The 11,901-nt window shown below is 44.7% G+C and overlaps 1 protein-coding gene across 1 annotated transcript in view; it reads right to left on the reverse strand.

Moving 5' to 3' along the window:
* Positions 1 to 11,687, reverse strand: part of SF3B3 (splicing factor 3b, subunit 3, 130kDa) — a 30,150-nt gene extending 18,463 nt beyond the window's left edge. The window contains exons 1-11 of the mRNA XM_010584082.1: positions 11,588 to 11,687; positions 10,712 to 10,824; positions 9,950 to 10,276; positions 8,605 to 8,777; positions 8,084 to 8,225; positions 6,894 to 7,006; positions 5,976 to 6,113; positions 4,846 to 4,949; positions 3,447 to 3,612; positions 2,833 to 2,928; positions 2,230 to 2,302 (exon numbers count right to left, since the gene is read on the reverse strand). Of these exons, the coding sequence (XP_010582384.1) occupies positions 2,230 to 2,302; positions 2,833 to 2,928; positions 3,447 to 3,612; positions 4,846 to 4,949; positions 5,976 to 6,113; positions 6,894 to 7,006; positions 8,084 to 8,225; positions 8,605 to 8,777; positions 9,950 to 10,276; positions 10,712 to 10,781 (1,402 nt within the window). The 5' untranslated portion in view covers positions 10,782 to 10,824; positions 11,588 to 11,687. The remainder of the gene's footprint in view (positions 1 to 2,229; positions 2,303 to 2,832; positions 2,929 to 3,446; positions 3,613 to 4,845; positions 4,950 to 5,975; positions 6,114 to 6,893; positions 7,007 to 8,083; positions 8,226 to 8,604; positions 8,778 to 9,949; positions 10,277 to 10,711; positions 10,825 to 11,587) is intronic.
* Between the last annotated feature and the right edge of the window lie 214 nt (positions 11,688 to 11,901).

Below are 11,901 nucleotides of genomic sequence, written 5' to 3' on the forward strand. Positions count from 1 at the left end.
CAATATCTACACGTGCTTCAAGCACACTTGACTATTTTCTCTTGGAGGTCTCTACAAAGCAGCTGGGGGGGGCGGGGAACCAATCCTCAGTCTAGAAAGGAGCTGAAAACACCCCAGAAACGCACACCTCTGACTTTAGCAAGAACTGACCATTCTGTAGAGACATGGTCGATTATTTTGTTCCCCAAAGACTGTAAGATAGAATGGGAGTTGCTTTCTACTCCTCAGCTACAGAACTACAAAGGCAACAATCTCCAGCTACACAACAGCTTCTAGAATTTGTTTACTGAAAAGCTTAGCATAAAAGTAGCATGATTTGGGGATTCTCTGTGGTTAACCTGTGGGACAGTACAGTAGCCCCTAGCAGTAGGTACACACCTGTGGTGATCAGCACCTCCACCACCAGCCACCTGTGGAAGAAAAAAAAAGGCTTGGTATTGGTAGTGTGTATCACCACGTACCAGCCAAGGTTAGTATTTGCTTTGAAGGCTGCAAACCTGTATGTGTCTTACAGAGGCCTTGCAGCACGCGCACACTGTGGCATCAAGGCAGAGCCAGGCAGCCCGACACTGCAAACTGAACACTCAAAAACCAGCACTTGGGCAGTTTCAAGATTAGATACATGTTTGAAAAGGTTCTGCAGTCTTTCTAATTAAAACCCACTAAAATCGTTTCTGAATTCAGGGAATTGTAACATGGGGATCAGTTTCATGTAACTTTTAACCGTATTCAAAAAGTAGCATGGTTCACAACAGCTACAAATTCCAGCCTTTCTGAAATCATGGAGAAGATCTTCATGCTGGAACCTGGAGAATTTGGAAGGAGGAAAAAAGAGGAGGCATCGAGACTGGTCTGTTTCATATAGGTTAGCAATGGTCCTCCATCTCCTGAATAGTCAAAGTCATCCTCTGGAACCCCAAGAGAAAAGGTTTTAAAACTGTAAGGTGATGTCAGAAGCCTTCATCTCTCAGAGGGAGCAAATGTTACCAACTCCTCTTCCAGAAGGCAGGAGAAAAGGTTTGTCTCTAACAAACTGGAATGCCTTTTAAGAAAAGCAAATATTTTTGGTATGAACTGTGGAAATACGTTCCTTCTGACCCTTTTTGTTTCTAGGGAACACGAAGGCACTTTGTGCTCAAAGCTCCTTCCATGCTGCTTAGGCAGTACATGAGTCTCAGAACACGAGCACAGGAACTGATGGCAGGTCTCGGATGGCAAGGTAAATCCCACAGCAATGTTTGAAATTCCCACAGGGTTACTGGCTCCCTGGAAGACACACTACTCTGATTCCTTAAAAACAAGATACCATGTCACCACAGCAGGCTAAGGTCTCCACTGCAACAATCTGGCGTTTCTATATCCAGTGCATAAACCTACGGCAAGCCTTTCCAAGATTTATACGAAGCACTGCCTTGGCAATAATCACTGAAACCATCAGCACCCAGAATAGTGTCATTTCAGGCTTTTTGGGTTTTTCTGAGGAACTCTGTTCTTGCCCTCAAGAGAAAGGCAGGACAAGGGATTACATTTCCTCTTGTACTTTAGTATGGCAAACCCGTTATTTCAAATCAGGAAAAAAAAAACACCAAACCAAACAAAACCAAACCAAACCCACAATCCTGTATATTCTGCCAATTTCAGATCTTGACCTTCCTGGAATCAGCAGCATTCTATACACTGCTGAGTGTTTGAATAGGGACCATGTCCTAGCCCAAACAGACTGTTTTCTTTGCAGATATGCATAGTGGGAAGTAATAAAATACAGACACTGTTGCCAATTTATCTTCTTTGTTCCATAATTTGTATCCCACTCTCTCAGAAAGAGCCGATTACTGTAGTTGTCAACACGCACATAAAGAATAGCAAGTACGCTCCAACAAAAAGCATAACCATTGCCTGCTGATGTCAGAGCAAGAACTTATGGGAAGTGGGAAAGGATGAGAAGTTCAGCAGCTTCAGGCTGCAAACATACAGCTGATGCAGCATATTGGGTGATGGATGCAGCTGCAGGCGGGTGCTTCTTTGTCAAAGGGAAGCGTGACAATTCTAGGGAACCAGCGGGTGTACAAACAGGTGGCTGCTGATCCAAAATGTAACTTTTGGGGATGGCATACAGCCATAATGCAGCATCTCTCCTATCTCTTTGGACACAAAACCAAAAAAACCCAACAAACAAAACGCATCAAAAAACATTATCACCTCCCTGTGCTTTAGGAAAACACTGCATACCTTCAACATGTCTCCTCACAGTCCATACAGCATTGGGGTTACCAGGCAGCTCTGAGACGGCCATTTCAGATACCTAAGAGTAAACAGGAAGAAGGTTCTTTTGCAAACAGATGTTTACTTACTACAGTACGTCACCAAACCACCAGCAGCTTTTAGGCTTTCCCACAACTGGGCAGGAAAGCTAATAATTCCCAATTCTGATGCTTTCTCCCCCATGCCAGATGTGCTACAGGGTAGAATACATTCAGCAATGATACAGCAACATTAGAGCTCTGGATGATCAGCTTTAAAACAAGGTCATCTGCCCCAGCAAAGAGATCACTAGCAGCAGCTGGCAGAGACAATGGGAATGTTCCAGCTCAATAAACTCAAGTATTAGAAGGGACAAAATGCAGGTGGTCAAGAGTCAAATGAACAAAAAGCCTTTAAAACTGTCAGAGCAAAGAGGACAATCCTTCTATTTCCAAGAAGCAAGCCTAGAGAAAGTTGCTCTCCAGACTACAGCAAAAGGAGAATCCCTTCATTTCAGCACCCTTATTTCAAGGATCTTCTCCCACTGCCCTCACCACTCAAGCTGTTCTTCTAAAGTGCTGGAAGTCTTACCTCAAGTCCATGTCTTAGAACCCTCAGAGACGACCGGGGCCCCCGACCACAAGCCACATACAACTGGGGTGTGTCTTCATTGGCCAAATCTGCTATCTGCATGGAGACATAGTGTCAAACACTACCCACAGGAAGAGAAAATTAAACTAAACTATATACGACACACTACTGCTTTACGAATGGTTTCTTTTCAGACACTGTAAACAGTGAAGATGCCATAGGGTGTACCATCTACTGCCCAGAAATAATGTCAAGTTTTAACCAAACTCTCTGCAGAGCAGAGAGCTGGTCTGATGGTCAGAGGAGCAGTACATGTCTGCTGGCTGACACCCTGTGTCCACATATCTATTTATCACCACAGGAATCAAAGGCTGCCAGGCCAGGTACCAGGCTTAGGCAGCTGTCCGAGAATTTAGCAGACTTGCTCTTCTATCAGCATTTAGTATAGAGCAGTATTTCTGGAAACCTAGGATAATGTAGCTTTGGTGGCTCCGCTTAGACACAAATACTCTGCAGAAAAGCAAAGAAAAAAATCATGCATCTATGATCAATTCCTCTGTAAATGAGAAAGACTTACTTATGTGGTGAATGAGAGCTTGCTGATGGCAACATACCTGACAACACAAAATAGGAGACAAACTGTCCAGCTCATCCACCAGCACCAGGTTCTTGAGAGGTCGTGGCTGAAAAAAGAACGTATCTCCTTCCTCAAGAGGCATGGCAGAAGAGAACTCTGGCTCCTCATCATCATCACCCAGGTGAGCTATCTGGTACAGGTAACTTGAGACAGAAAGCAAAAGCAACAGCTTTCAGTGCAAAGCTCATGTAGCCTTCTCTAAGAAAGGCTTCGCCAAATATTCACTAGGCAGCAGGGAGGACAGAAATCCTTCCCTACGTTGTACAGCTGTTAAAATTTAGCCTTAGGGATTGTCTTCTTGGTGACAAGATGTTTAAAGGAAATCAGAGGCCTGCAAAAAAAACTAAACAAAAACCACAGAAACAAAAAAACCCACCACAACCTCCCCCCTCCAAACCTTCTCATTCGTAGCTGTCACTGGCAAGGCATCCCAGAGTTTCAGTGTTTTCTCTGTTTACCCTTGAGCCTTTCAGATATTTCTTGTGTTAGAGCCCAAGCACCAACTGACAGCTGAGGCCAAGAGCAAGACCAATGGCTAAGACTGCAGCTCCACAGTTATCTATTTTATTGGAATACTCTCACCTTGCTATTTTTAACCACATTCCCTATTTCATTTTATGAGCCTAAATATCACAACAATCAAGTTAAACTTCAGAGGAAAAAAATAAAACCAGAAAGATAGACTGATTTCTTCCTGGTTTTAATAAAGCTCAAATGAATATGGCTTCCTCAAGAGCTTAGTTTATACAACTTGAGTTCAGATTCACTCTAGTAAATTGGCTGGAGCTCCCCCAGGTGGCTGACTGCAGATGTAGTCAGAAAAAAATATTAATCTCCATTCTTGTGAATCCCTTAGACACTGTTCAGCCATCTTCAAAGGTGTGCAAAGTCTTCTTTGAGACTTTAGAATATTCTAGAACCCCAAACATGAATTGGGAAAGCCCTCAAGTATACATCTATTATGGAAAGGACCACAGTTACTCATAACAAACCCTATCTACTTCTGAGTGGGCCAAAACACACAAAGGTTCAATGAAAACTGATCAAACTAATTAAAGATAATTCATCCAGATACATGATGGACCCTTTATGAACTGCAAGTGCTCAATTCTTCCAAAACCTACTGCAAGAGCATGTAATCTTTTGTACTCTGGACTATAATATCTAATCTGGGTTCAAACAAGAAGAAAATTCCCCCACTCAGTCATAGCCTAAACCAATTGTTCTGCTCAAGCCATGTGAACAAAGCATTAATTTACCCTTTAAAACAGAGGTTTTGTCTTTGTATGTTCAATAAGTTCAAAGGTCAGTTTGCAGTCCTGAACAGAAACAGTCTGTTTCAGGGGAAAAATGCTGACCTAAAATTGTTTACTCACTGGTTTCCAAATTCAGATGCCACAAAGAGAAACCCCGTTTTCAGCACGCACATGGCAGCGGCGACAGGAACAGTGTCAAAGTACTTCAGTCGAATCTCTGTTACCTGAAAGCAGAGGAAGATGTGACTGTGCTAGCAAAGTACTAGAACTGTACATGTGTGATTTAATAAAAAAAAGCTGCCTAGCTATCCTCTCCAAAGAAAGGGAGCAAGTGAGTGGGCCAGGCTTAACCACACCAGTAGTTTGGGGCAGCAGGTTATAGATCACAACAGACTATTTTGAACACACAAGTTGGGCTGCCTGTTTTATTCCAAGACTTTCTGGCTTTAGTAACACTGAGTCGGTTTGGAAAAAAACAGCTGCAAAAATAGCAAGCTGTTTAAAAGAAGAAATTTGCTTCACTGAACACCAGCCATTCCCCAACACGTGAAAAATTCACTGTCCTGAGCAAATTTCAACATTTTATATAGTCGCAATAGCTGCTGATGAAAACTTCCAAGACACTTAAAGACGCTACACAATCATTCCTTGTACTAAATTTGACATGTGTAGATGAAAGAGAAACTGACATTCAACATTTACTCAAAAAAACCCACTGATTCTCTGCAGCAGAGATCTTTTTATTGCAAAATACTAGGACAAGAAGCAGCAAGCCACTTCAAGCTCGTTATTTCAACTCATGGATCAGCTGTACCAAGCTGTCTAGATCAATTTGCAAAAAGATTCATTATAGCATGTAAATATTCAATTAAGAGATGAAATAGAGAGCACCTACTGTGATCAAGAGAAACTAAATTCCCCAGAATTAGTTTCTGGCATACCCTCTAGCAGGTTCATCGACCACACTTTACAATACATCTTTTGAAGAAAGGACTGCCTGTAGAACATCTAAAATATGCCCAAGTGACTCTGCAGCATAACTGCAGGATCTTGCAAACATTGTGCTGTGTCTCTGTATGAGTAAACAGCAGTTACAACTGTGGGTATAACGGTACTACAAGTCACACAGAACACAGGCCATTACACAGCTAAAACCACAATATCAAATACTTATCACTTTAGAGAATCAAAATAACTGACCAAGGACTCTTCTCAATGAATGCTTCTGTTGTTCTTCGTGTGATGCTTACCATGTCTTCATCTGTCTCCAGCGTAATCTTGAAGATGTCTCCCTGCTCTGTCTGGGCCAGGAAGAAGAACATGGACTTGGTCTTATGTGTAGCAGAGCAGACAAAAATCATACCTCTCTCTGGGTCATCCAAGTCATTCTGTCAAGAGAGAAAGTGGAGGTCATTGGTGGAACTACCCAGCAAGTGTGGATGTGATTTCACTGACTGAAGTATTTCCATTTCACAGGTGTCTTAAGAGCTGACAGTATGCGAGGAGGCTTTTAACACAAAGCACATCCCCCCTATTACACCCGTAGTTATCCTTGGTACATCTCTGCCCCAGAAGGAAATGTATTTCTAATTCACTGTGCCTAAGCATCACCCCTCTTAGCTTTTTCGCCCTCCTCCCCAGACAACTCTCTCACATATCAAAGCCAAACCCAGAGGAAAGTGCTGCAATCCACACACAACTGTTTTTGAGCACCTGAACCTTGGCAGGTGTTCAAAGCCCTGTCAAAGCACACAACAATTTGCAGTACCAAAGGAGGAGGAAGCAGCCTTAGATGCTACACAGCAGCTGTCAAATTCACCTGCATACACGATGGCAACCATGACTCACCATCTCAAGTAATCCTATCTTACACCAACAGCACTGCTGCCATGGTGCCTGATCAGAGTCTATGGAGTATCTCCAGCATAATTCTCAGAGAAGAGACATGAACCAAGCTCATCACTTCAGGCTATGCCCACCTCCATCTTCCCTCACAGGTAACATGCAGCCAGTAAGGTAGATTACAGGCCAACACACTTTTAACTCCTTTATTCTTAATTTAAAATCTCCCTGATGCCTTTAACCATGAAAGGCAAATACCAAGCATTCATTTAGCACTGACAAAGACAACCTTGAAAAAAAAAGGGTAGGAATCTCAAAATTCTCACCCGTCTCCTGGGGATTGGGCATCTGATATCAGGCTGGTCACCAAAGTTTTTATAGGTAATATAGTTTTCAGAACAGATCAGCACCCCACTGGGTCCATCTGAACCACCAGGAACTGAAACACAAAAAATATTATGAAAAAAGCCCTTACCAGAGATCTGACTTACTGCCTGCAGAACATTTCTTCTGGTTTTCTTTAAAGCAACATAGTTTCCAGTGTTCTTTATCACCCTACATAAACAAATCTACTCTTATTGAAGAGGAAGACAAAAGACCCCAGTACAGCTGCCTGTGTCAGCATAAGAACAGGGCAGATGGAACTCGGGGACCAGGAAGGAGAAAAAGGAAGGATGCAGCTCTAGACAAATTGCTTATGTTTAGCCCTCCTGGCTTATTCTTGTCTAGAAAGCCATGACACCCAAAATACTACATTAGCAACTTGTCAGTTAAACACAACCCTTGGGTTACTGGCATGTATGCTTGCTGTCAAAAAAATGTCAGAAAACCATCTGGTAGGTACCTTTCATTTTTAAAGTATGTTTTTTAAAATGCTTCTATTGAGATCCCAGTGTAACAAAAGATCATCAAAATAGTAGTAGCCGTCAGATCCAGCCCAATATTTGGTGTCTGATGGCTGACTACAGAAGATGCAACAACAGCGCAAGCACACAAAGATGCTCTCCTAGCTTAGCTTCCTTTGTGCTTCGAGAAGAATCTGCAGCAGTTCAGCTGTTTCACAGGTCAAAGGCGTTAGGTTGGCTTTGCACCCAATCCCTGTAAGTGGGCTTTTAGTCCATGGATTCATCTGCCTTTTGAATGCATATTAGCTGATGGAATCCCATGCAACAGAGTACAACAGCACCTATGCACTACCTAAAAATACATGCTTTTGCATCTGCTACCAGCTTATTTCAGTTAATATCTCTTAGCTTTGGAATTCAGAGAATATCCAGAATACACCTAAAGGAAGAGATGAGGAGCACTTTCAAACTGCAGCTGTATCTATGAATTCTTGCACATTTCCATGTGCGAACCACACTCATTACCTGACTCCAAGATCAATTAATTTATACTAATGGCTCAGACTACCATCAAAACAATTAAGATGTAAAGCGTATTTATTCTGTTTCCCTGGGGAATGGGAACCAAGCAGATGCATAGGAAAATGACTTAGTGGCCAGGTGGCAAGTACCTGTTATAAGGAAGTTGCCATGCTCTTCCAAGGGCTCACTGTATTTCCTAACAACGTGGTTCAAACCCAAGTCCAGTTCATAAAATGTCAATGTCTGCTGTGTGTTGGCTGCTGCTTCTCCCGTTGGATCATTGTCTGCTTCCTAAAACACAACACATGAAGGTGTCTTTCAAGAAAGGTATTAAAGGAAGAGCAAAGCTGACGTATGGCGAAACAGTTCTGAGTAACATTAGAATGAAGTCCAAAAGACAACTTGCTGGAAGATGCACAAGAAAAGCTTGACAGGAAGAAAATACGCACATTTGCAGTTGAACAGCAAGAATTTAAGAAGAATCACCAAGACAGAAGAGACTTGCCTATTCTGACTGAAGGCAAAACAAAAAGCAAGTAAGCTCGCAACAAATGAAAATCGTCTCAGTCAGCAAAAGCAGCCAGCGTTCCCCACCCCCACAGACAGATTAACAACAGAAGAGGAACAACAAAGCTCAAAAGACAGCAAAGGAAGATCAAGTTCTTCCCACCTCATAATCCATTTCCAGACAAGCAAACATCGGGTTTTCAAATCCCACATCGACTCCTACCACATGGTAGACCAAGGTATTGGCCTTGTGGGCTTCCAGCGGGGAGGAAATGGTGAGACGAGCAGCAGCGTCTCTGTTCAAGATATACACCAGCTTCTGCTTTTCAATAGCACCTGCAAGGAAAGGACAACAGCACCTGAAGCACATTACCCAGTGATCAAGTCTGATCATCCCTGCATTCCAAGATCAGTATAAAACTCTGCAAGAGAACATCAGTGTTACTACTGCTGCCGAAGTTCACTGTTGGTATTTATCTCTGTGCCCCCAATTAACTTCAAATGTCTCATTTTTAATGTCAGGCCACAAGCGCAAATGACAACTCCAGCTCTTCAAAGCCAAAGACTGACCCTTCAGGCTACGGCCATCTAGCCCAAAGTTCAATCTACAATGGCTACAGGCAGATTTACTCACTCATTCCATCACACAAGAGATGACAGACTCCAGGGAAGCAAAAACAAATCGAAAAAAGCAGCCAGATGTTCCACCATTTAAAGCCATTTGGCAAGAAGACCTTTCCTTAGAAATATTTTAACTAAGAAAAGGTATTCGTGCCTGATACACAGCATCCACAACACAACAAACGCTTATCACTCTTAACTATCAATGTGAATGGCACAATTATGACTGTGCTACCTTCTCACCCACGAAAACCAGACCTGTCAGAAAGGAAATATTATTATTTATTGTTATTCCTGATATAAAGGGGCACTGTTAAACTACCTATCACTGCAAGTCCCTGCTCTCAGCATGCAGGAAAGCAGCACCACCCAAAGCTGACTTCAGCAAACTGAGAAAGTTCATGTACCAACTAAGACACCTCATGGTAAATCCGATTTAAAAAAAAAATTAAAAAATCACCCAAATGTCCTTCTACCTGTGAAGCCTGATCAGAAATGCATCTAATTGTCTCCATGATACATCTCAGAGAAGAGACATGAATTCATAACATCATTTCAGGCTATGGGAGCTGATTGACTACGCTGTAGCACCAATGCCTGCAATCCCAACTTCTCTCCCGGACATCACACTTCAGGGCCCTGTGCACCGCTAAGCAAGCTGGCCTCTTTCCAAATTGTTTTGGCCCAGCGTTAGAATTAATTTGTGCAATTCCATCCACGTCAAGGAACTATTCTGAATGCCTGCATTCTCCTTACACATCTCATAGCCTAACAAACTGCCTGAGACACACTTCCAATTACACCTGGCAGAAACTTGCTCCAAAATAAATATCTGCAAGACAGGAGGAAAAAAAATAAGGAGAAAACAAGCCGACAGACTGACTTACTGATCATGACAGCACGGCCCTTTGGGTCTACAGCCAAGTACTGGCCTGGAACGATTCTGCGACATCCACTCTTGCCAAAGGTTTCCTGATGAATCTTCTCAAACACGTTCTTTGAGGGCTGGTACTCCAGAATAACAATGCGTCCCGAATCGCTACCCACGACGATATAGTCTTTGGTTCCACCTGTCAGCCTAAAGGCCATGAGGGAGCGAATGACTCCGAACACTTCCACAGTCAGCAGGGTGTGAACCTTCCCTGTGTTGGGATCAGGGCGGAGTAACTCTAGGATCTTGCCCCGGGAAACGACAATTTCTTGTTGTTTGGTTCCTAAAGAAGCCAAAGCACGAAGTTAGCAACAACACAGCAAAACACGCAACTTCAAGAAGCACTATAAGAAAGATGATAAAACTTCCTGACTACTAAATGCCGAAGACTTTTATGATTACTGTGGAGAAATTCAGACCAACTTATTCACCACAGTAGGTGCCACCTTTGCTCGAGCATCTTTTAACAGATCAGGAAAGTGGACAAAATAATAAATTAAACCTATAGCTAATCAAGCCAAACTTCTCTTGATCTTTCCACAAGTTACAACAACTCAAGTAACATGCTCAAGAGCAAACAATAACATACAAGCAAAACACTAATGCTATGCTGAAGCAGATGAGCTTTGACAACCAAACCAACTAAAGGACAAATGCATTTTTTCCTCTACTATCTGAAAGAGCTCAAGCCAAGAAGCATGAAGCAAGGAAAAATTACCTGAGAAATTGCCATGGATAGCATAGCTAATGCCGGTGGCACGCTGCAACGTCAGGTTGTAGAGAAACATGTTGGCAATGGGCTCACTTCACCTTATCGTAGCTCCACTAGGTCTGCAACAAGTAGAGCAAAAATAGATAATTTTCAAAAACAAAGCCTTCCATACAGCACAGAGAGAGAACCGCTGCCCTCCTGTTTGTCTGCATGTATCACTTTACATTAGAAGACTGACTGTCGCCCAGCTGAAGTTATTTGGTATTTATTAATACTACGAGGCAAAAGGCTCTCCCAAACGCAACCAGACTGCCGAGCGACAGCTGAGCTCCTTACTGCCGCATAACTGATCAGGACTTCCAGCTAATTACTCCTCTCGCGGTTTTAGCTGTTCAGAAACCAAAGTTAGGGAATCCCTCTAGAGGTGCACTACGCCGTTACACCTCACTGATCTTGCCGTTTCGTTTACAGCCGAGCAACCCACAACAGCTCAGACCGAGCGCCGGAGTCGATTCCTTTCCCCGGGGCAGAGGCGGGAGGGAACCCCAGCTCCACACAAGCCGCCGCACTCGTTCCGCCGGGTCCTGCAGGCCGCACGCCAGGGGAACCGGCCCTCAGCCACCCCGAGCCTTGCCCAGCCCCCCCCCCGGGCCCGTCGCCCAGCACCGCCCCGCACCCCGGGCGGACTCCCCACGCCCTGCAGGGAACAAGGCCGCAACCCTCGGGAACCGGCCACGGATCAACGCCCGGTCCGGCCGCGCCCCAGAGGCCAGGCCTCGAGAGCCTGTGGCCGCTTTCCCCGCCAAAATGGCGGCCCGTACCGCGGGTCCCCAGCCGAGGGGCCGCCACTGGGCGGGCGCGGCGCGGCCGGGCCGCCCTTACCGTACTGATGGAAGCGGATGGCGGCGGATGCCGGTCCTGTCTAGGCGGGCGCCCCTCCGGCCCCCTCCGCCATGAGCCCCGCGCCTGCGCGCTACCCTCCCGCGCCTCCTCGAGGGGCTTTCCGCGACGCCCGGCGCGCGCGCACCCTGTGGCGGCAGAGGCTGCCCGAAGCGGCGCCTGAATGATCGCGGGGCCACGGCAGCCGCTTCCCGTACCAAGAACCTCCGAACGCCACCCCCTCAACCGCCTTCTAGCGTAAAGCGCCGAGGGAGCGTAAGCCTCCCGCGCCGCCAGGCGGAACCGAGCGGCCGCAA

Source organism: Haliaeetus leucocephalus, unplaced genomic scaffold (assembly GCF_000737465.1).
Source record: "Haliaeetus leucocephalus isolate CR32 unplaced genomic scaffold, Haliaeetus_leucocephalus-4.0 Scaffold92, whole genome shotgun sequence".
In the NCBI taxonomy this organism is placed as follows: domain Eukaryota; kingdom Metazoa; phylum Chordata; class Aves; order Accipitriformes; family Accipitridae; genus Haliaeetus; species Haliaeetus leucocephalus.